At 42.4% G+C, this 26,086-nt stretch overlaps 1 protein-coding gene across 1 annotated transcript in view; it reads right to left on the reverse strand.

The window, feature by feature from the left end:
* ccdc102a (coiled-coil domain containing 102A) overlaps positions 1-26,086 on the reverse strand; it is a 128,328-nt gene that overhangs the window by 51,196 nt on the left and 51,046 nt on the right. The window contains exons 2-3 of the mRNA XM_079664448.1: positions 6,042-6,473; positions 4,130-4,531 (exon numbers count right to left, since the gene is read on the reverse strand). Of these exons, the coding sequence (XP_079520574.1) occupies positions 4,130-4,531; positions 6,042-6,398 (759 nt within the window). The 5' untranslated portion in view covers positions 6,399-6,473. The remainder of the gene's footprint in view (positions 1-4,129; positions 4,532-6,041; positions 6,474-26,086) is intronic.

Raw genomic sequence — 26,086 nt, forward strand, 5'->3', positions numbered from 1 at the left:
AAATGCCATTTTAACTTTCATTACTACTGTATACCATACAGTATTTATTATCATTATAGTATTACTATTTTGGCGATTAGATAAAATATAAATTATATTAGATGAAACTTTAGTTACATTTCCATGACTTTTCCAAAAATATTGTTTTCCATAACTTTTCCAGGGCCTGGAATTAACATTTTGAATTTCCATGACTTTTCCAGGTTTTTAATGACCGTAAGAACCCTGATAATCATTCCTTGCAGTCCTACTTGAGTCCCAGTCCAGTGACTATCAGCTGTCTGTTTATCCCCACCAAAACCACTCACAGCATCCTCAAGAAAGAGAAGTCAGGGGGAATGTGTCAGGAGTCAGTAGACTAAAGAGTAAGACGTTCACATCCGAAGCCAAATACTTTGAAAACATTTGAAGTATTTTCTGACAAAATGATGTCTGTTTTAGGCCAAAAGCCTGATTCTAACATCAGTTGCAAGATGGATGAAACATTTCAGCTACACAAGGTACACCACTGAATGTCATAAAGTATCACTGGAATATTTTCACATTTAAAGGTTTGGATTATTTCCAAATGTGTGGCCTAAGAATGATCTGAATTCCTTGGCATGATGCTATATAATCAATCAACACCTCTCTACAAAAAGTCTGATTGCTTATTTCAGATGACTGGTGTTAAGCATGAAAGATTCCTTTTAAATCTCCACATGTATGACTATTTGCAGGAGAGTGCATCAGAGCTGTGCTGCTGCTGTCATTACAGGTCCCCCCCGACAGAGGGCCCCCCTGTGTAACAGATGTCCGTCAGACAAAGTGAGCCACATGTGGAAACACTCAGCCTGAGAGCCAGAACAATTGAGGAGACAGGAAATAAGGCTCTGCTGTGTGTGGGTACCCGTTAGCCACAGTATCACTGTTTACTGTCAACGCTACAGCCCCAATATGTGTGTGACGTCTTTGTGTGAATGCATGTGTGTTTCCATGGAAACCCTGCCTGAGACTATTGAAGGTCATGTGTGATAGGCAGTGACAGTGTTTATATTTACTGCCCCTTCGTTATGTGGTTACAACTCATACATGTGTGAGTGTGAGTGTGTGTGTGTGTGTGTGTGTGTGTGTGTGTGTGTGTGTGTGTGTGGGGGGATAGTATGCGGCCATAAAGTGGAGAGGTCCACCACTGCTGCAGGTTCAGATTTCCTGAAAGAAATGCAGTTTTTCTGGATGTTTCCTGTGGTTTTCATTGAGTTTGCATCTTCAATCTGTGTTTATTCAGCGGCCAGTTTACTAAGACAGTGACTGGGTCACTGGTCCGCTCCTCAACTCGCCCTGGTGCTGAACATCCACACTCATACCACATGTTCCTCCAGTGTTTGTTTGCATTACAGTAATCTAACTGTTTGTAAAGGAGACGTTCATGGAGGTGGTTCTTGTTGTAAAGCTCATGTTGTTGTTAGTGAAGCAGAACATAGATTTTTCAGACTGAGCATCAATTTGGTAAGACAGTCGTCAGTGTTCCTCAAGTGCAAAAGTGTACCTGTAGAGGAGGACTTCATTCTCAGTAAGCTTATTTTGGATAGAGTCTAAATCTTTATTGTTGTACCAAGCAGTATTGAGGACAGGCCACAGTGGTTCATGAGCTGCCCCAAGCACTGTCTGCCAGGGAGAGCTAGCAATCTGATGTGAGGGCCACCTGTGTGAAGTATGAGAGGTTTACTGCTCTGAGGGGACTGACTCTGGAAAAAAGGAGTGGGAATTTGAAAAAGAAAGTAAGGTGAACGTGTCCCTTTTGTCCCCAGTGGAAATCATGACCTTGCCGGCAGCAGTGAAGCTTTAAAGCAATTATCACAAATAAAATGATTTATACCTGAGAGAGGGACAGGACCCCACCAGCTGCTGAGAGGACAACACAGGACAGCAGCTGGGGGTGGGGGGGGGGGGGGGGCTTAAAGAGCAGTACAAATTCAAATATCAAATTGTTCTTTTAATGTATTGTCTAGAGACGAATAGAGTGCACCCAGGACGACATACTGTAAAGTTCTGTAGTAGGGCGGGACTTAGTAATTTAAGTTCCAGAACTTACTGTTTGACTTAGGCTCTCTCTTCTCAGTTTCAAATGGCCTCCAAAGAGCATTTCAGAGTGGCTGAAGGCTGAAATGTGACCCTGTCCTCCCATACAAGTTAGCATTTTCTCATGAGCGTTTTTGTGTGTTAGTGTATAGGGAAAGAGCCAGATATGCTTTGGTTCAGGACGCTAGGCACTCCACAGGCTGACAGAGAAGAAGTACTGCAGCATCACTGAGCCCTCTGGGGTGTGTGTGTGTGTGTGTGTGTGTGTGTGTGTGTGTGTGTGTGTGTGTGTGTGTGTGTGTGTGTGTGTGTGTGTGTGTGTGTGTGTGTGTGTGTGTGTGTGTGTGTGTGTGTGTATGTATGGTGGAAAGCGGTGTCCTATTTTACGTCACTAGCAGTGTGTGTACCCAGATGTACACCCAAAGTAGGAGACCACTTTTAAACACATACACACACACACTTCTGTTGAGCGATGTAACAGCAGTGTGGCCTACATTCAGCGAGGTTCAGGTCATATTGTCTTACAGCAGCAGAGGACATGAGCAGCGCAGAAAACAATGCTCGTTAACATGTGCATGTTAGTGAGAGGCCGTCTGTGTTTCATAGGATCAGCAGCGTAAAGTTTCTGATTATTTATACATCTATCAATAATCTTTGATATATTTTTTAAATATTGCAAAAACGTTTCCAGACCACAACATCCCATCTTCAAATGTTTATATTGTTCCAACTAACAGTTGGTCAAAACCAATCCTCATCCATTTGTGAGAAATCCAGTTATTGAACCACACTTGATTCAGTTAGCAGATTAGACCTATATTTCACTGAATTGATCCAAAAATAATTTAACCTAAGGGAATTGACGAATCACATGTTCTTAAATATTGAATAGAGACAACATATTGTCTACTGAGTACAATAAAGCACACATTACAGGGCCAAACAGCTTTGTCCAGTTGGGCCCTTTGAGTTCAAAGACAAAGTAACCCTGCTTTCCAGAGAAGGGGCTGCATGCTGGGAGCCACTTGCTTCAGGTACATGTGAGGTATGAAATACAACTCCAGTTTTAGTAGCAGATCTGCAAGTTAGAAAAACAAAATCTGTGCAGAACTTTGATCTGATAGAGGGTCAGCAACAAGGCCCACAAATGCATCGACTGCTCTCTCCCCTCATTGCCAAGGATTCCTCCCACCACCTGCCCCCCCTCCTGCCTTCAGGGAGGCGATACACAGCTATCAAGACCTGAACCACCAGAACATTAAACAGTTTCTTTACCAAAGCCATACACATTCTGAACTGAACACACACATTGCCTCTGCAACCCACATCATGAACTCAAACCCACTGGTCATCGATTTATCGGTTACAACCTTATCGGTTATACTGAACTGCTTTATTTATTCCCCAAAGCTCTTTAACTGTCATGTCCTGTTCTTCTTGTTTTTGTCTTGTATTGCTTGTTTCTTAAGAATTGTTCAAATTTTAGCGAATCGCTGTGTATGTGTGTGTTTTAAGCACTGCTGGTATGGGCACTCGTCATTTCATGTATTTGATATACACTAACAATAAAGGCTTCTATCTATCTAACTGTAGTTAGAACAATTGCAAGGTAAACAGCAGGAGGCAGCGTTAAGGTTACCTGTAATAAGACTATGCACTATTTGATAGTATTCATAACATACATCAGCTTCACTTCTGAAATGTCTTCTCCTCCTGTCCTGCACCTTAGCGCGTGGAACGGGTTTCTGCTGTTAGAGGTCCAGGAGACTAAACCAACGCACTTCTGTAAGTCCCTGCGGTCACCTTCAGCACTGTGGCAACCACAGCTGAGAGGGAAAAAGCATTTATTATTGGGGATATATCCCCAAAGACACTTGTTCTTTCTTAGAATAACACAAACTGTGTACATTATATTTGAAACATGTCAACATAATAGTGTTTAGGTTGTACACCACATGGTGGCCCCCAAAAAAATTGGCTTTTGGACAAGCATTCATGTCTACAGTTCCCTGTGCATCAGGCTGTGACTCTGCTCAGTCTGATCCACAGAGACACTGAATCCACTCACCTTCTCTAGAACCATCTTCTGTCTGTCCAGGTCCACGTCTCTCACTGGTTCTGGCTCCGGAGACCCCGGCGGTCTCTCCCCCACCCTGTCCGGCTGGCCGTCAGTGTGGACCTGAGAGGAGGAGGAGGAGGAGGCAGGGGAGGAAGCAGGTATGGACGGGGAGGAGGAGGAGGAAGCACCAGGGGGGTGTGCAGGGGAGGAAGATGGAGAAGTGGCAGACGGAGGAGGAGCGCCAGGAGCTTGGTCGCCACGGAGACGCAGCGTTTCCTGCCGTAGTGTCTCGTTCTCAGAGGCCAGTTCCTGCCGCTCCCGCCGCACGCCGCTCAGCTCCTTGGTGAGGGCGTCCAGCCGCTGCCTCAGCTGGCGCACCTCGTCCCGGGCCCGGTTCCTCTCCGCACGCACCTGCAAACATACAAAAACACAAGAGGAACTTTAACAGCCCGAAATTGTCGTTTAATAGCAAGCCTTCTCACACCAGAGGATGATGGGGACTACTTTCCTCAGTGGAATCATCCACATCATGTGGATATGTCTGTAGTAAGTATTTGTGGCAGCAGGATGTGGGATTTAATCCAAATAAACTACAGTGTGTATTCATGAGGAATATGTCACCCAGTGCAACAGGGTGGCTCATGGATGAGTTTTGGCACATATATCTGGCCTTGATCAGGCACTACTACACGCTGCTATTTCAGTGTTGGTTTAGGTACCATTTTGAAAAAGTGAAATACCTGTTCTCCTGATTAAAGCCAGAGTTGATTTTTTTTATTTTGAATTTCTACTCTTTTCTCAACAAAATGCTTTGAGATGTCACATCATAAAATATTTCATGACATCATGAAAAGCCAAGTGGGATGATGTTTCCCTCCTATTGCAGATTAAATGTATATGACCATCATTTGTAGAAGGCAGCTTAACATGACCCAACTGAGGGAGACATGTTTCATATATGTCATGCATAAGAGATTTTTTATGAGAATAATCTACCTACAAGCTTTTACTGGAGATGTAAAGGTCACCTATTATGCAAAATCAGGAATTTTCTACATCAACATGTGTCCCCTCTTTTTCACGTCTCTTCTACATCAACATGTGTCCCCTCTTCTTCACGTCTCTTCTACATCAACATGTGTCCCCTCTTCTTCATGTCTCTTCTACATCAACATGTGTCCCCTCTTCTTCATGTCTCTTCTACATCAACATGTGTCCCCTCTTCTTCATGTCTCTTCTACATCAACATGTGTCCCCTCTTCTTCATGTCTCTTCTACATCAACATGTGTCCCCTCTTCTTCATGTCTCTTCTACATCAACATGTGTCCCCTCTTCTTCACATCTCTTCTACATCAACATGTGTCCCCTCTTCTTCATGTCTCTTCTACATCAACATGTGTCCCCTCTTCTTCATGTCTCTTCTACATCAACATGTGTCTCCTCTTCCTCATGTCTCTTCTACATCAACATGTGTCCCCTCTTCTTCATGTCTCTTCTACATCAACATGTGTCCCCTCTGTGTAAAGAGACTGAAAGTTTCAGGAACAAAGATTCTCTCTCTTTTTGTCCTGATCCATTTATATAAAAACCTGTCTGAAAATCAGCTGATCAGATTTTGGTCACTTTGTGATGTCACAATGTTTTTTGGGTTGTGTAACCATTAGCCAATCAGCAACCAAGGCATTTTACAATCAAATAAATGCAGTTTGTTTAAGTTTTCGATGACAGATCATCTGGAGCATTAACTTTCTAATTCCCCATTGCAGTGAAGTTCATTCATTGAGTGAAATCTGAATAAAGCCTGCTCGGTCAAATGCACATTTTGGACATGAATTATCTAACTATGTGCACAAACACATAAACATGACAGTATTGTTAGGCATGCAGCCTCTCTCTTGGCTTAAGCAGCCCCTCCCCCACCTTGCTCCACTTCTCCCTCCAGTTGGCGGTGCAGTCGGACCACCACCTCATGGTCTTCTCCATCTGTGCCGCTCTGGCCCGAGCCTCCTCCAGCTCCCGGAGCCTCAACTCCTCCCTGCTCTCCCAGTCGGCCCCCTCGCCCATGGCCCCAAGGGACACCAGCCCAAAGCCACCCAGCCCGGGCGACAGCAGCAGGGGGGGGCTAGAGCTCGGGGTTTCTCCGGTGGGGCTGGGGGTGTGGGCCAGGCTGTCCGGGGAGCGGATGCCCCGGTCGGATCCCAGACCCAGGCTGCACGGCAGGCCCCCTCCGGAAGACTTCACACCCTCCGACAGGTGGGGGCTGGGGGTGTGGTTCATGATGGAGGTGGTGGTGTGGAGGATAAAGGAGGGGGGGACTCAGCAGAGCATCATCCTCTCCAGGCACTGATCAGCCTGCACACAGAGAACCAAGAATAAGAGTTTCAGCTACAGAGCAACACACACACACACACACACACACACACACACACACACACACACACACACACACACACACACACACACACACACACACACACACACACACACCCACCCCCCCCCCCCCCCCCCCCTCTCTTGGTCCCCCTCATCAGTCACTCTCCCTCCCACCTGTGCTGTTAAATCTGAGTTAAAAACAGGAACAACTTGTGAATGTTCCACACAGTTGATCTTCATTTGTACTTGTATTTTCACAATTGAATACTGTGTATTTAAATGTTTACTTTTTATACCAATATTCAGGTTATCATTTGCAACATCCGTGGTCCTATTATTTGGTGTTTCATGATGAAACCTATTTGTGATGTAGACTAAGTTTCTCCTACTGGATCTGTGGCCGACAGTTTGAGAAAGCTCCCGTCTGTGTCTGTGGTGAGGTTTGCCTCTAGCTCTGGGTCAAGAGAAGTTGAGCTCCTTCCTGTTTCCCCCCTCCCTCAAGAGGCAGAGGAAGTTCCAGAGGAGATCAGGATCTGTGGGAACCACTCACAGGGAACCAGAGGAAAAGGAAAGGAAATAGAGCAGCTGGATGGAGGGGAAGCTCTGAAACAGGGGCCTCCTCTCTGTTAGTAATGTGGATCCAACCCACTACCTGTACACAGGTGTAGTTTGTGTCAGAAAAATGTAACAGTGCCATGACGCATACTTCCATTAAAGATCTCCCATTGTGTTATTTTTAGGCATATATTATCAGATATATAAAAACATATAAAAAACACATCTAGGATAAGATAAGAGATGAGATAAGAAAGAACTTTATTGATCCCAATTTGGGAAATGTTTGTGTTGCAGCAGCATAAAAAGACATGGCATTGTACAATACAAATTAAAAGACAAGAAAAAGTAAATTTGTTCATGTCCAACATAAGAACGATGATTGAACATAACAGCATAACAGTACAGAACTGTGTTAGACAAAAAGTGTGTATGTATGTGTGTGCGTGTGTGTGTGAGTGTCAAGAGCTATAGTCAGAGCTCCATGTAATTCATGTCAGTGAATGTACCACTTTGAATTGACCCTCTGTATGTGTTAAGTAAATAAAGTTTCCTTGCCTTGAATGAAATTCAAGCAACTCTTAATATTAGATACTGTGTTTTTAAGTGGTGATGGAGATTATTAGTTGACCCTGCTTTAAAAGATATTTTGCCTTTACAAATGGTGCGCTTTATCACTGTCTGGGTTTTGGTTGAAGTGCATCCAAATGCTGCTGCGTTTTCGCGTTTGGCTCATTTTCCATCCGAAAAACACGCTGTCTACCTGTCCTGTACCACTTGTTATGACTTCTCTCTCGCGTATTCCTTTAAGACCCACCCCATCTCACTCCTCGTGCTGAAACCTACCAACCAGAGTGGGGGCGGGTCTTCACAGAATACGTTTGGGGAACAAAATCAAGCTTTTTAAAAGGCGAGTGGATTTTGGCAGTGAGTGCGGACCAACGATTGAACGATAAAAAGAACGTCTCTCACCAAGTACGACTCGGTTCCCCTCGTTCGTACCAAAGAGCCGTTCAAAAAAATTGGCTCGTTCGCGACCGACACAACACTACATCCGGCTCCATCTGCTCATGTAGACCTTGGAGAGGCATTGTTTGTACGTTTAATGATTCATCTATGTTTATAGATTTCATTTATGTTTATATTTTGTAACATGTCATTGTATTGATTGCAATGCTTTGTACTTTTTACTCTCAGTTTCACAAGATTACTACAATAAAATGTTTAACTATCTGGCGATGTGTACATCATTGCTACGTGCCCAGGGGCCAGAATAAGTAGGCAGTAATGTTTTCCTGTATCGGTCCTTGTGACATCTATGATCATGGATTTTAGACCCTCATATCCCTCTGTTTCAGCCCTGTAGAGCAGCGTTTCCCAACCGGGGGTACGCGTACCCCTAGTGGTACGCGAGGGAACTGCAGGGGGTACGAGGAATTCCAAGGTGACAAGTAAAAAAAATAATAATCCCGTCAAAAATGATAGCGCGGATTATGTTCCCTAGGGAGACAATAGTCTGTGGCACAACCGCGCCAAAATCCCACAATGAAAACAGCTGCTTACCTGCAGCCAGAAAAATACTGGTAGGTCTGCGCTATGGATAAATGGCTGAAACGTCCGCTTGCTCTGGATTCAGGCCAGAGTTCAGAGGAGCCCGTCGAGAAACGTAAGAAAGAGGCCAAACTGAAACCAAGGCAGTACAGTGAAACATATATATTATTTGGATTCATTTCTACTTCTGCGGACCCACCGCAGCCTCAGTGATTCTTTTGCGGTGAAGTCCTGGCTAATAGTGCGATGAAGCCAGCGCATTTACAGAGACACCAGAGCACCAAACACTCGGGAAGTGTCGATAAAAGTGAAGAATTTTACAGACGAAAGCTGTCGGAATTTAAGTCGAGCCAGACAGTAATGATGAAAGCCACGAATGTGTCAATGAAAGCACTCGAGGCATCTTACGCCGTGTCCCTGCTTGTGGCTAAATACAAAAAACCTCACGGCCCGTCTACACTACAGGCATGAAAAAATCTTGAAGCTGGGCGTGTCTGAAGCTTGGCGATTTTTTGCGAGCAACCAATCACATGAATCTCCCGCCCCCGACATACAAAGCAATAGCAATGTTAAAACGAAGTAAACTGGATATAAACTCTCCAAACAGGCGGAAAAACTATCAGTTTCACCCACTGTCTCTGCCACCTCCCTCCATGCCTGGTTCCTCCGGTTTGTATCCCGGTAAATAGTTCCGGTCGTAAAGAACCGGGTGATTTGCTACCGTAATATCTCGTTTGGAATATGAGGAAATGAACTGCGGTCTGGCTCTCCCAGCTTGCACGCGGTTTGATTGGCTGCGCTTGCACTGGCGGGATTTGCATAAACGGGATTTGATTGGCTGATGCTAAGCATCGAGCCTCAAAAGTTGAACATTGTTCAACTTTTGATGCCGATATATGCTCGTGATGCTTGCAAAGCCATGCCATGCTCCCCACAATGCAGTTCGGCGAAGATTAAAGACCTTCTACGTCACCCCTTTCAAGTGAATGGGCGAAGCGTTGAAAGCATTTTTTGATGCCTGTAGTGTAGACGTACCGTCACTCTATTTTTGAGGAGCTCATTCTCCCTGCAGCGACTGCGTTGGCCAAAATGATGATAGACAAGAAAGCAGCCGAAGCACTCAAGAAAGTTCCCCTGTCGAATAACGCCGTATCCCGTCGGATCAATGATATGTCTGTTAATATAATTGGACAAGTGGTGAACAAAATAAAACTAGCCGGTCAGTTCGCTTTGCAGCTGGATGAAATTACAGATGTGAGTGGAGAAGTGCAGCTCCTGTCCTCCGTGCGTTACAAAGATGCGTCGGACATAAACGAGCATATTTTACTTTGCAAAACGTTGCCAGGAAAGACAACTGGGGAAGAATTGTTCCAAGTTATCGACAGCTTCTTCAGAGAACATGATCTACAGTGGAAAACCTGCAGCCACATCTGTACTGATGGAGCAGCTGCGATGACGGGGCGCGTAAAGGGACTTTTTGGGCACGTAAGAAAAGTAAATCCCGACATTAAATGGATGCACTGTATTATTCATCGTGAAGCACTAGCTAGCAAGAGGATGAGCCCTGATTTAAATGCTGTTATGGATGATGCTGTGAAGATGATACATTTCATCCAATCTCGGCCATTGAATCACAGGCTGTTTGAAACTCTTTGTCATGAGAACGGCACAGAGCACGATCAGCTATTGCTTCACACAGATGTGCGCTGGCTGTCTCGTGGGAAAACGCTACTGAGACTTTATGAACTTCGCAATGAAGTTTTTGTGTTCTTGACGGAGCATCTGCATCCTCTTGCTTTGCAGCTTGAGGATGACAAGTGGGTGGCGCGCCTGGCATATCTTGCTGATTTGTTTACCAAACTCAACCTATAACTTCAGGGCAAGGAGTCACATATCCTGAAATTGTATGACAAAGTTCAAGGATTCACAAAAAAGCTCAAACTATGGGAGAGGAAATGTGATGAGGGAGACGTGAGCTGTTTCCCACTACTCAATGCCCATCTTGCCACCACTGCTGTTGATAGGGGTCCAGTGGTCAAACTGGTGCAAGCACACCTGTCCAAACTCTGCACTGATTTCAGCCATTATTTTCAGGACATTGAAAATAAGTCAGAAAGACTGGATTGGGTGAGGAACCCATTCATTGTGAGTGAGAGCAGCAACAGCCTTCCAGCAATGCTGCAGGAGCCTCTGATGGAATTATCATCTGACCGTGGTCTGAAGATGGCATATGCTGAGAAGTCATTGACTGAGTTTTGGTGTGATGTGGAGAAGGAATATCCTGAACTGGGAAACATGCACTGATTGAACTTTTGCCATTTGGTTCTACTTATTTGTGTGAGGTGACCTTCTCAGCTTTAACACACATCAAAACCAAGCAGAGCAACAGACTGGATGTGGAGACCAGCCTGGTCACAGCTGTTTCCACACTGCCTCCAGAACTATCAAAGCTTATGAAAGACAAGCAAGATCAAGTGTCTCATTAAAGCTCACATGACTGGGGAAAAGAAACTGCTAGGCCTATACTGATTCTGGATATTATTTTGCTAAGTGTTTTGTTCCTGAATTAAAGTTTAAATGCCTGTTTAAAGGGGACTTATTCAAAGGGGCTCCAGGTTTAAGCCTAAATGTTACAAGATATATATTACAAAGATAAGTTGATTATTTTGATTTCATATGTATTTATTTGATGATATTATTTATTTTCAAGGCAACATATTCATTTTTATTTATTTCTATTGAGTGATTTAAGTTAAAAATTAAGAAAATGCCTGAAAATTAGATGTTCAAATTAAGGAGATGAAATAAAGTTATTTTCATTCAATAATCAGTTACGTCTTACTTGTGAAGGATCATCAGCACGTATGAGTGAGGGGGTACTCATGGTATGACAAAAGGCTCAGGGGGTACACAAGACAAAAAAGGTTGGGAACCACTGCTGTAGAGAATAGCTGATTCTCTGCTGGCCCCGCCCCCTTTTGAGCAGCAGGCAAGGGGAGTTCCTTTTTTAATGTCCTGCTTTTTTTACACATACTCTCCAACAGTGTTAGCTCTGACCCCTAGTTTCCACCGGGTCCGCCTGCGTCTATCGTTTTTCCAACCCAGTTTAGATCCCACTTCCGCATTACGCAAGCATCGACGCGGCGTTACGTCACAGCATCAACCTGGCGTTACATCCCTATGGTTACATCTCTGCCTCACGCGGCACACTCGCGAAATCTGAATCTGACAAGCGAAATACCGTCCTTTTAAACGCCACATAATATATAATATACAATATAATAGTGCTTCTTTGTCAATATGACTGACGACCGCACTTATGCAGTGCTGAGGAATGTTAATTCATAATTTAATATTGATTCCTGATGGATATAAGAGGGATACATTAGCAAACATCTGTATATATAGCCTATATATATAATGTTTCGTTTTTTTGTTTGTCATGTAATATATTAACGTTTTGACCTTCTGTTTAGGATTTAAACAGTGGTGGGCCGTCAGGGCCAGCAAGGCCTTCTCTGCTGGCCTAAACATCATCAGAATATAAATTAAATTTTGATATATTTTTTCCACAAATATCTATTAAATTATTCCCTGTAGTCTATTCTCTTCATTTCATAGCTTTCCTCTTGGTTGCGCTGCTTCCAGCCTCAGAACGAGATTTGGAGGGTTGGCCTTTATGTTAGAGCTTTTATCCAATCATATTTCAGCCATAATGTGTTGCCAGGGTCCAAGAAATCTGCCCTTAGGCCTTCAGAATCAACAGTGCGGGCGCCTGTAGATTAAAGTGAACGGAAACAAAACTGTGGCGTTAACCAATCAGATTTTGAGTTGGCGACAACGGGCCAGCTAGCAGGCGTACGATGACGTTAGCACGTGCACGTCTTTTGATTGGATACGGACTATTGAGAGGCAGAGCTATGTAGAGCTAGCAAACTGAACTTGAATTTGAACGAGCTAATTTGTGTAGATTTCTACAAGCTGTTTTTTTTCAACCCACAATGGCTGAAGGAGGAGAAGAGATCGATTTGGTCGCAGATATAATTACAACGCCATTTTCCAGACGAACTTTTCAAGAAAAGCTAGACATCGTGAGAAGAGAACAGCCAACCCCGACGCTAGCGAGCCTATCACAGCGGGGGAAAGGGTTTGTCCGCCACTTTCAAATCACTACGAGCGGTACCCCTGGCTCACAGCCTCCGAGAGGCACTGCAAATTGTACTGCTGGGAATGCCTGCTATTTGCAACTGATCGATTTGGTGTTTGGAGCCACACTGGATTTGCAAACTTGAGTTGTCTAACCAAGGCAGCAACGAGACACCAAAGCACGGCTGGGCACTTACAAGCAATGGTGCTTTTGAAAACCTTTGGGGACACCCGAGTGGATCTACAGCTCAACGAACAAGTGCGCCGGGAAACGGAGCTCCACAACGAAAGGGTGAACAAAAATAGGGAAATATTGAAAAGACTGATTGATTGTGTCCTGTTTTTGGGTAAACAGGAACTTTCATTTAGGGGACACGATGAAAGTGCCTAGTCCAGAAACAGAGGAAACTACGTGGAGCTTCTTTCTTTGCTTGCTGAGAACAACACAGACTTGCATTACCACCTGTCCACAAACAAAGTGTTTACTGGGACGTCAGGCAAAATACAAAACGACCTGATTTATGCTATTGCTGAAGTGATGGGAGAAGAGATCAAAATGGAGATTAAAAAAGCACCCTTTGTCGCTGTTATGGTGGACGAAACGACAGACGTGGGTAATGTAGCACAACTGGCACTTGTCCTGCGTTATGTGACGGACACAGGTGTCAAGGAGCGGTTTGTCAGATTTGAAGATGTTACAAGCGGCAAGCGAGCTGATGACATTGCCGCTCTTATTTTCCGTTTCATGGAGGAATATGAATGTAGTCTGGATAAAGTTGTGGCACAGTGTTATGATGGCGCAGCGGTCATGGCATCTGGACTAAACGGGGTGCAGGCTAAAGTTAAGGAGAGGGCACCTATGGCCTTATTCATTCACTGCTATGCACATCGACTAAATTTAGTACTGACTCAAGGGGCCTCAAAGCTTAAAGAATGCAAGGTCTTTTTTGCCAGCCTCAATGGCCTTGCAGCATTTTTCTCCAGATCCCCTAAGCGCACGCAACTGCTGGATGACATTTGCAAGCGTCGTCTTCCTAATGTTGCACCAACGCGGTGGCAATATACATCGAGATTGGTCAATGCAGTCTTTGAGAAGAGAGTTTCCCTAAAGGAGGTGTTTGACCACATACTGGAACATCATGAGGAGTATGATGGGGATACTATGCTTAGCGCTGATGGATTTAATGCACGTCTGGATGATTTTGAGTTTTGTTTTTTGCTTGAAACATTCAATGGAATTTTTAAGCATTCAGATGTGCTCTTTGGAATACTACAGAAACAAACATTGGATGTACAATTCTGTCTGACAAGGGTGAACGAGTTTTGTGACACAATTGAGCGAGAGAGGTGCCAGTTTCGTCAGATCTACGAGGACACAGCGCGCATCTCAAGTGGTCCGAGCGCACGCAGAGGCCCACGTACAGCACAAGGAGACCTTCGCGCATACTACCAACAACTCCACAGCAATATTCTGGACAACATTCTTTGCCAGATACGGAGTAGGTTTCAAGACCACGAAAAATTAATGTTTCTCTCCCTCCTGGACCCCCAGCACTTTCAGACCTACCGGAAATAATTCCCGCATACAGCCTAAGCCAAATTAACACAGAGTCACGGAACACTGTTCGATCTGTCCCGGCTAAAAACAGAACTGACTGTAATCAGTGATGCAAACACAGGTATGGTGAAAAAAGAGAGAACTATTCGAAGCAGGAAAAAAACAGCGTAATATACCATCTGACAAAGGCCTGTGCTATAATGCTTCAATTAACTGGCTATTCTTTATAATATACTCAGATCAATAGGAGACAGATGTTAAGTTATAAATCAAGGGTTTTTATTATTATTTACAGCAGGGGTGGGGAACCTTTTTCCTTTAAATTTTTACAACATCCTCCGAGGGCCTAAAAACTAAAATCACAGCCAATTCATTTGGCCTTTCTTTCCTGCTGTGCAAAGAAAAAGCAACCTCTTAATCCAGATATCTCACCATGACTCGTGCATGCGTGCATGCATGCATGAATGCACGCATGCACGGTGTGGCATGACCACCAAAACAGAAAGATATGGACACAAGATGTGTGCAAATGTATTTAGTATCCATGTGAACATGATTTAAGTGGGGGGGACCTAACCTCCTCTAGGGGGAGTCCGGGGGCATGCTCCGCCGGGAAGATTTTTTTTTTTTTAATATTTAAGTTAAAAGCATCAATCTGGTGCACTTTGAGAGCAACATGAGGAGATCTATGGATACATCTCTCAACACCCATTTGAAACAGAACTGTAAGCAGATTTTTCTTTTTGGATATTTTACAAATCACTTAGTTTTAACAACTTTTTTGTTACTGTCATATAGTATTTTATACCTGTTTTTAATTTAGTCTCTAATGTCTCATTAATAACTATAATGATCATATCAAGGTGTGCCTTAACCTCACTGAGCTGAGGTTATTTGAGCCTCTCAGGAGAGAGCTCTCTTCCACCTGGTTGAAGAAAAGCTCTTTAAAATTCATTAGCATAGCTAGCTAACCAGATGCTAATAACAACAGATCGCCACTGTGCTTACAACTAAAGACACAGCCACGCAAACACTGCAGCATGTGTACGGCTCCTTATGGGTACTTCAATATTTGAAGAGCTGGAGCGGCGTTCCGGTGCTCTCCGTAAGCACTCTAGTCTACACTCCTTTCAGACGAGACATAACCACGTGAAGACACGTTACGCTCGTGTTGTGTTCAAGGAACCTGTCCTTGGCCAGGAAAAACAGGCACTCGCTTGTTTAATTATTTTGCGATCTAGATTTCTTCTTCTTTTTTGAAGTGAAAAGTTGTCCGTCAGTCGGACGGACTAACGGACGGACGGACCCCCTCCTCCCCAAAACGAAAACTCTTCGGTTCTCCACGAATTACACAAGTCACCCAAAGCAGCGTTAAAAAAGCGGGAGGCGCCGAAAAGCGACTAATTTGCATCACTGTGTAATGTATGCCATGACTGATTTTGAAGGGAAAAGTCCCATTGATCTCCTTGATTTCCTTAAGCAGAAAAATCTGAGTGAGAGCATGGGGCAGCTTTACACATTGGCATGTGTGGCAGTGACTATCCCTGTGTCCACTGCTTCTGTCGAGCGGTCATTCTCGGCCTTAAAGCGAATTAAAACTTATGCCAGAAATTCTACTGGACAGACTAGGCTTTCATCATTAGCCTTCATGTCTATAGAAAATGACTTATTGGTGGAACTGAAACGCACAGATAAACTGTACAACAGAGTCATTGAAGTCTTCTTGAGGAAAGAAAGGAGGATGGATTTTGTATTCAAATAATCAGTTGTTTTGGTGAGTAGAAAGCATTTTATTTTTTATTTTAATATATTTTTGTCATTTTATGTCGTTAATATTAAATCAATATTAACGAATTAATATATATGTAATTAAAATGACAAATATATAAAAAATAAATGTTTGATGCTTCTGCAAGAGATATAGAGATGTGTGTGGCGCACTGGCTCAGCTGTGCAGTAAAAGTACTCAAGGAGACTTGTTGAATTGTTTTGGTTTAAACTTTATCAAAGTGGACATTCAGTGCTAGGAATACACTTTCACCACTGTCGCAAATATATCCTCATGAACAAATGCAAATTATTTGTTTGTTTTCTTTTATTTTCAGTGAATAGTTTGTGTCTTTATCGTCACGTTTCTTAAATGAAACTGCTTTGGGTGCGACAATGCGCTGTTTAGTGAACAAACTTGGTTTGGTGGACTTAATAAAACTTTGTAGACTAATGCCTTAAAAGCCCCTTTTATTTTTAAGTTTTGACCGTATCCAAGCGATCTTAAAGCTGGTAGTTTAACACTCTTAATTGTAAATGCGGATATATTGATTATAAATGCTTCGGAAATATTAATATAACTCTGTTGTACTTGACTATGTTAAGGTGATGCAACGCCCGGTTATACTGCGTTTCTGTCTAAATGTATAGTTTCTAGAGCCATGGCGTCATAATGATGGTATTAAGAGGTGGAATAATTCAGGTAGGACTGTGTAGGACATCACTGAAGGCCTAGGTGTGAAATGCACAGCCCGCCACTGGATTTAAAGGTATCTATTTAATATTTTATTTAAAGGTAGACATTTATAACATGTTATAAATGTCTATTTTGTTGTATAATACAACATATAACATTTATTTAAAGGTAGACATTTATAATATGTTATAAATGTCTATTTTGTTATATAATACAACATATAACATTTGACATTAATAACATTAACGTTTTGCCATGTAAAAATGAAACAACTGTCAGGTGGTGTTATTGATTATCTTTGCAAAAGAGCCCCCACCAATATTAATTTTGAAAAACATATTTTGATTGAAATATGGGAGCAAAAACAAAAGGGTAGAATTGATCAAACCATATTATGTTATTATTGCAACTGTTTTTATTATATTGTGTTGTTTTGTTTTGTTTATATATATATATATATATATATATATATATATATAAACTAAAATATATATTTATGTGTGTGTCAAATGAACAGTGGCGGATGGTGGAAATTATTTTAGGTGGGGCTATTGTAATGGTGAATAAACCACACAGGGAACATTTTGAGAAATTACCGATTAAATTAAATTGGTTACACTATTTCATCGTTGCCGTTATATGATTGGTGTTTAGCTACGGTATTTAGCGTCTACAGCACCTCCGCTTTTAGGGTTGAAGTAGACCCAAACGTAGCCCGGAGGTCCCCCGGTGTTGTTGCGGGAGCTGCTGCACTAGCTTACGCTCCACTAGCTAACGCTGCACTAGCAAAACAAACGCTTATTTCTTTTGCAAATGGTGCGGCGGGCTTCAAACACGTTCCCCTCCACTGGTTTCAACCAAGCACTAAATTAGGTGTTTTCCAACCAAATACGGTTGAACTAACACTTTCCCATATTAATTTGTAAGTAGATTCGAAGATACATGAGTTTCTGACTGCCGCAAGCTGAAGCGTGGTTGCTAGGTTACTAGCTGGGTGTTCTCCAATAAGGGGCCGGGGGAAACAAAGTTAGTGATTACTGGTTCCATGTTGATTTAATTCAATACAAATTGTTGGGGGGAACTGAAAGGCTATTACCGTACTGGTGACTTTGCAGCCCGGACATTTCCCCCAAAACACATTTAGACGCTATCGCAACACAGAAGTACCTTTCAAATCCGATCATTTTTAAGACCTTCTAAATCATATTTAAGACCTTTCTTATTGTTTTGGTCATATTTAAGACCTTTTTAAGGCCTTACATTCAGATTATCAAATGTAAGACTTTTTAAGACCCCGTGGGAACCCTGAGGAGACTAAATACGAACATTATATGCAGACACAGACGTGGTTCAGAAACACAGAAATATTAGAAAACAGACCGTTAATGCAAAACATCTAGTTTGATGGATGCTGTCAAAACTCAACTACAATAATGTGTGTGTGTGTGTGTGTGTGTGTGTGTGTGTGTGTGTGTGTGTGTGTGTGTGTGTGTGTGTGTGTGTTTATTTAGCACGGGCACATAGTATCTGTCGCCGGCTGTTTGAAGAGCAAGTATGGGAAACAAAAGACAGTGTTTACCTCTTTGCATGGGCCACTATTGCGGTAAGCATGTTGTAACTTCCGTTTGTTGTTGTTGTCATCTCCGGGTATCCTGTGTGCCTGTTCTGTTGCTGATAGCTTATTATCTTAAACTTAATCGATCGTTTTAAAACTCTTGATCACGGCAACTGCCTGACGTTGTAATCACACGTTACTACAGCTTAAGAACTCACAACTCTCCTTCTCTTAGCGATTGTAACTCCACAGTTGCCTACACTCTTTTCGGGTTTGCTAACGGTAGCTACTTTAGCTTGATAGCTAGCCATGGCTCTTTCCCCACCCTCGGGTGCTATTTCCTGCTCTAACTGTCTCATGTTTGGTTTCTTCCCTACCTCCTTTACTGGTACCGATACATGTGTTAAATGTAGTATAGTTGTTAGGTTGGAGGCGGGAATCATAGCCATAGAAGCCCGGCTCCGCATCTTAGAAAGTAACTCAGCTACAGTAAAGCCCATGTTAGCCGGTGCGGACCGGCAAAAGGTAGCTCCTACTAGCCGTCCCCCGGCAACTCCCGAGCAGCAGGGAGATTGGGTGACTGTTCAGAAGGGGCATAACGCGAAACCTGCAGGTCCCCACCAACCCGTTCACGTATCTAACAGATATTCCCCACTCAGCGAGACACCCGCTGAGAAGCCAACTCTGGTTATTGGTAGCTCTATTATGAGACACGTGAATTTAGAGACCAAAGCCTCCACAGTCACATGCATTCCGGTTGCCAGAGCGGGCGACGTTGAGGCGCATCTTAAACTGCTGGCTAAAAATAAACGTAAATACAGTAGGATTGTTATTAACGTCTGTGGTAATGATGTTCGTTTACGCCAATCAGAATGCACCAAACTTAATGTGGCGTCGGTGTGTAGTTATGCTAAAAAAATGTCGGACACCGTAATCTTCTCTGGTCCCCTCCCCAATGTGATCAATGATGACATGTATAACAGCTCACTGGACTGTAGACCACTTGGAGTGGTAGAAGATAAGGGGCTGCAAAATGTACTACAGATTGCATCGTCTTACACAACATATGCGCTGCCATGCAGAAAGACAGTGACAAAAAGAATCCAGCAGCTTTATGACAATGAAAAGGAAGATAAAGAGAATTTATTGGAGAAAGCCGAATGTGTTGCCCTGACTGGGGATCATTGGACCTCGGTAAGCAATTCAAATTACCTCTGTGTGACGGCACACTTTATTGACATCTTCTCACTGTTCTCAGGTCAAATATTTATATGTCATTAAAAATGCGATTAATTTCGATTAATTAATTACAAAACCTGTAATTAATTAGATTAATGTTTTTAATCGAGTCCCGGCCCTAATAATAACCTAATAAAAGTAAATGTAACAACTACTACAGTGCAACAAAACAGGAAGATTAAATGTGGACTCTTAAACATAAGATCTCTAGCATCTAAAGCAATATTGGTAAATGATTTAATATCAGATTATAATATTGATATATGCTGTCTCAATGAAACTTGGTTGAGACATGAAGAATATGTCAGCATAAATGAGGCCATTAAGCTGTTAAAAGAAGTGTTTCCATTAATTAGCACTTCTTTATTAAATATTATGAATATGTCTTTATTATCAGGCTATGTTCCACAATCATTCAAAGTAGCAGTGATAAAACCGCTTCTTAAAAAGCACAACCTCGATCCAGAGGTTTTAGCCAACGATCGACCTATTTCTAATCTTCCGTTCCTCTTAAAGATTCTTGAGAAAGCAGTCGCAAAACAGTTGTGTGATTACTTAAAAAACTATGATTTATTTGAAGATTTTCAGTCTGGCTTTAGAACACATCATAGCACAGAGACAGCTCTGGTTAAAGTCACAAATGACATTCTAATAGCCTCAGACAAGGGACTTGTCTCTATTCTTGTCTTGCTCGATCTTAGTGCTGCATTTGATACTATCGACCATGATATCCTATTGCAAAGACTAGAGCACTTAGTTGGCATACAGGGAACTGCTTTAGGCTGGTTTAGGTCCTATCTATCTGAACGCTCTCAGTTTGTACGTGTCAACGATAAATCTTCCACACAAACCAAAGTTAGCCATGGAGTGCCACAGGGCTCAGTACTTGTACCTATTTTGTTCACATTATATATGCTTCCGTTAGGCAATATTATAAGGAATCATTCTGTAAACTTTCATTGTTATGCGGATGATACTCAACTATATTTATCAAATCAAGCCTGATGAAATTAATCATCTCAATACAATCCAAGACTGCCTCAAGGACTTAAAAACGTGGATCACCTTACATTTTCTGATGTTAAACATGACCAAAACTGAAGTTATTGTACTTAGCCCAAAGAATCTACGAAACAAATTATCTAAAAGATATACTAACTATGGATGGCATTAATTTGGCCTCCAGTGAGACTGTAAGGAATCTTGGTGTTATATTTGATCAGGATTTATCATTTAACGCCCACATAAAATCTATTTCAAGGACCGCCTACTTCCATCTACGTAACATCGCAAAACTCAGGCATATCTTGCCTCAAAACGATGCAGAGAAACTAGTCCATGCATTTGTTACTTCAAGGCTGGATTATTGTAACTCCTTATTATCAGGGTGTACCAAGAAGTCAGTCAAGTGGCTTCAGCTGATTAAAAATGCTGCAGCTCGTGTATTAACCAGAGTTAGGAAAAGGGACCACATTACTCCTGTTCTGGCTGTCTTACACTGGCTCCCTAAAGAAAACAGGATAGAATTTAAAATTCTTCTTCTCGCCTACAAAGCCCTTAATGGGCAGGCGCCATCTTACCTTAAAGAACTCATTATACCCTACTGTCCTACTAGGGCATTGCATTCCAAGAATGCAGGGTTGTTGGATGTTCCTAGAGTTTCTAAAAGTACAATGGGAGCCAGAGCCTTTTCTTATCAAGCTCCACTTTTGTGGAATCAGCTTCCAGTTTGTGTTCGGACGGCAGACACCCTATCCGTTTTTAAGAGTGCGCTTAAGACCTTCCTTTTTGATAAAGCTTATAGTTAGGGCTGATTAGATTCAGCCCCTAGTTTTGCTGATATAGGCTTAGTTTGTCTGGGGACATCTTAATTCTTCCTTCTCTCTGTCTATACCTGTGTACTCTCATGTTCCGATTAACCCAGCTTCCCCAAGTTTCTTTCTTTTTGGTGTCTATATACGCCGGGATCCGGAGTCATGGATGATCCTGCGGTTCTGTGTCATGGATCGCGAGTCCTGGATCTTGAGTCGTGGCTGTGGTCCTGGATCATAAGTCCTTGATGGATATCCTCGTGGATTCATCTTCCTATTATACACACATGCATTTCCAAACATTTGGACTACCTATGTTGCAAATGTATTATCTTTTCAATTTACACACGGCATCTATTGCACGTCTGTCCGTCCTGGCAGAGGGATCCCTCCTCTGTTGCTCTCCCTGAGGTTTCTCCCATTTTTCCCTTTAAACTGTGGGGTTTTCTCCGGAAGTTTTTCCTTGTACAATGTGAGGGTCTAAGGACAGAGGGTGTCGTATTGTCATACTGGTATTCTGTACAAACTGTGAAGTCCACTGAGACAAATGTAACATTTGTGATATTGGGCTGTATAAATAAACATTGATTGATTGATTGATTTGCAGCCAGCTAGTCACACACACAGTTACAATCACACTCCCTGTAATTGACATAATTAATAGATAGTTTAGCTTCTCACCATCATTTGCTGTGGCCCACTGATGTTAACGATCGTAACTGAAAGGCTGCCTGTCAAACATAAACATTCAGCCATAACCCTGCACCGGGCGCTGACATTGGCGCCCGGTGATCATCAGATTTGACGACGCTGATTGGCTGAAATTATGTTTCGGAGCCATAGCTTACAGATAGCAACAGTCAGCTGTTAGTGGCTGCTGCTGCACTGGTCTAAGCGCCCAGACGAGAGAGGGTAATGATACACGGGCAAGGCCAGGCAGGAAACATGTGACTTATCAGTAACTTTAGACATCGTAACACCATTTTAAACGAGATTTTATCGTAGATTATACATTTTACTGATACCAATTATATAATATTTACCTTCTTCATTAAAAATTCAAATTTAAAAAATATATTAAAAAATATATATATTTGAAAAAATATTTTCTTTTTATTTAATTTGTAATGTGGGAAGAGTTGGGGCGGCCGCCACTGCAAATGAATTAATATAAAGTGTATATATGTGAGTGTGTGTATAAATGAATGAATACATCTGTGTGTATAAATGAATAAATACATGTGTGAGTAGTAGTACATATAAGTGTGTGTTTATATATATATATATATATATATATTAAATGAATAAATGTGTGTATATATATATATATATAAAATAGTATCATTAAATAATGCTGTCAGATAAATGAAGTACACAGTAATAGTCAAGGTTATATTCAATATTCTGCACTTACACCAGCTGATAAGATATTTAAAACGTTGTAAACGACATTTGAGGATACACACAGGCTATTCTGATAAGATATTTAAAACTTATTTTGTTTGTTCTGAAAAGAACATTTGAGGATACACACAGGCTATGTATGTATAGATGATAAAACACCAGTAATACAATCTCAGGACTCTTCGATATGGCTTTGATTATAGGATCGTTTACTTTCAGTCAACAAATCCTTTGGAAAGACAAAAACCGCTAAACTGCCGAAGATGAAGTCTGTAGAGGTTTCTCAATACTCAAATTTCCCCTCCTCGACTCCTATCCTCGACTCCTTTCCTCGAGACTTGGTGCCGCCCACAGGAGATGCGAGCGGAGGACTGAGGAGAGGAACCGAGGAGAGAGGAGTGGAAGCAGCAGCCGGTTAGAGAAATGAGAAGTCCTCTCCTCTGAGCGGTCATTTTAAAGAGACGTCCATTAATGATGACAGGAGGCACAGCAGCCCTCTGATGGACAGATGTGTTCATGACGACTTATATATATTTACTTTTAATGCATTGACAGTGCGGTATAAGGAGACAATAACAGGCTACAGATGCGGACATCTAAACACACACATATATTTATATGAATACAATTTCAGAATCAAACAAGTATGAGAGCACTCATAATAACGTAACACAGTCAGAGACTGGATATATCACCCCCCCTCCCCCTCTCTCTCTCTGGTCGCTCAAATGGGGAATTGAAATTACGGGCCAAAAGTTGTACAAGTATTAAAAGTAAGCATAGGACACCAAACCAACTGAGACCCGTCTGTCCGCTGCATCTACGCACTGTACAACACACACCTACACACTGTACCACACACACACACACACCTACACACTGTACCACACACACCTACTGCTCCTAAAGCATAATCAGGCTACAGCTGTTGTGTATTTTATTATGTGAAGCACTAAATGGTCTTAGAAAAATATCGACTATTTTTTTGTAGATATCTACTAAACTACAGCATACAAATACAGAAAGTAATGTAGGCCTGTAATACTGAGTGATATATATTTTACACACTGCTCTGCTTTCTGCACGGACCTCACAGCTGTTCTCACTGTAAAGATTGCGTTGCTATGAAAGCAGACAGTTACTAAAATAATATCCAAGGGATGCATGCAAAGCTGTCATTAGCTGAGATAAGTCCGGCCGTGCGTCACGCCTCCACTGTTCCCGGAAATGCATCCGTGGAGGAGCCGTGGAGGATGCATCAGTGTTTCCTTGGTTAGAGCTCCTCCAGAGAGCCTCTTCGATGCTCGATGCTCGGTCCTTGAAGTGCATTTAGAGAAATGAGATGTCCTTCAAAATGGCGGGCTGAAATTCATTTCCGGGTCACTACCGGAGGACCGAGGAGGGGAAATTTGAGTATTGAGAAACCTCTTAGGACGCTATCGCGTGGAGCTACGTCGATCCTTGCGTAATGCGGAAGTGGGCGGGGTTAAATCTAAACTGGGTTGGAAAAAACGATAGACGCGGTCCGCCTGCGGCACGTTACGGCTGCGCCGCGGTTTTGGTCCGGCCTCCTCCGGCGTCGTACCCTACCGGGAGCGTTTCACAAGCGTTTCAGAAGCATAACGGAAGCGGAGCGTCGTGCATGACGACTCGCAGTTCTTGTGGATTTGGGCCTATTTCCTGGACCTTTGTACTTCTACGAGAAAGTAAGTAGGCTTACGTAGTTAAATGGTTTATTATTGTACCTGTTTAAATCGTGTTTATTTCCTATTTTGTTGTGTTGTAGACTACATACATAATTAATAATAATTGTAATAGTCCAGTTAAAAACAACATGAATCAAAGATGGGTTGCTGTATTTTAGTGGTAAAAAAAATGCATTCATCATCATAATTATTCTATATAATTTACACACAGTGCCTGTAAACCGAAGGAGAACGCTGGCCTTTATTCTCCTATTGGAAAGACTACAGAGGAGGGATGGGGGGAGGAGAAGGAACCGGTTTTGGGGGGTGGGCCAGATGCTGTCACCGTTCCACTTCCTGCCCGACATTGCCTTACGGCTGCGTCGCGTAGAAAAATAGACTTCAATCCTATTTCGAGCGGAGCCCAGCGGCGAGACGCTTCTGGGACACTTCTGAGCCGTAACGCGGCGCGTCTGGTGGAAGAGCACCCATTGACTAGAGCGGCCGCGATCCTTGCGGACGCCGCGCCGCAGCCGCAACGCGCCGCAGACGGACCCGGTGGAAACTAGGGGTGAGTGTTAGCGATGCTTGCTAATGTAAACAAAGACCATATTATGTCCAAAACACGCTGTGCATGTTTCTGATAGCAATGTTTCTGATAGGCCCGTGGGTGTAAAGCCAGCCCACATTTCAGATATTAAGTCATATCGGCAGCAAATCTGGATCAGCTCCATTGTACCCCCGTTTTTAGAGATGTGGGTAAGGAGGAAAATGGAGAGGGTTTTGTTTTCGGACACTTTGTGAGTTCCCTGACGCACAGGGTACATATGTATGTATAAAAGATATCAAAAAGTGCATTTTGCATGATAGGTCATCCTTTTAAGAGCTTCTATATGCTTCCTACAATCCCCACAGTCCAGTCCACCACTGAACACGGCAGCAGATATTAATTGTAATAATTAGGAATGGACAGTATGGCCAAAACCTTCTGTCCAAGTATCATTTTTCTGGCAATTCACTCAATAAATGTCTATAATGAAATAACATTTAAAGCCACTTTATGTACAATCCAGTGCAGATGAAATACTAAAATAAAGAGAATTTAATATGTTCTATTTTTGAGAACTTTAGTGCAAAATTAAAACAGATACAAAATTAATATTTATAATACTTATTTAATGACCGATTTTAAGTCATAGAACACAACGTGAAAGTCTCTTCAGCTTTTGTGTCCACAGACTTCAGACATCTAACTTCCTGTTTGCATTACCTGAAGCTAGATGGGAACTATGCAACACAACTGTATTAAAAAAGGATATTGTTGGAACAAGGTATTCAGTGTAAACGCACAAAGGAATATTCCAATATTTCTTCCTGAACAGCAAGTTACAAGAGCAACAATGGAGAAAAGCCACTATGGATTTGATTTAATCTCTTTACCCAGTAAACTGAAATCCATTTAAAGAGCCAAAATCCACTGAGACCAATCCAGCGCTCCAGTCCACATCCTATCCTCACAGTCAACTAGGAACATCCTAAATCTAGGTCAAAGTATGTGGAAGATGTGTGTTTAAAAGAGTGGGATTGACTAAGTTCATCAAAGAAGTATAAAGCCAGAAAGATA

The sequence above is a fragment of the Notothenia rossii genome, assembly GCF_949606895.1.
Source record: "Notothenia rossii genome assembly, chromosome: 2".
NCBI classification, from domain to species: Eukaryota; Metazoa; Chordata; class Actinopteri; order Perciformes; family Nototheniidae; genus Notothenia; species Notothenia rossii.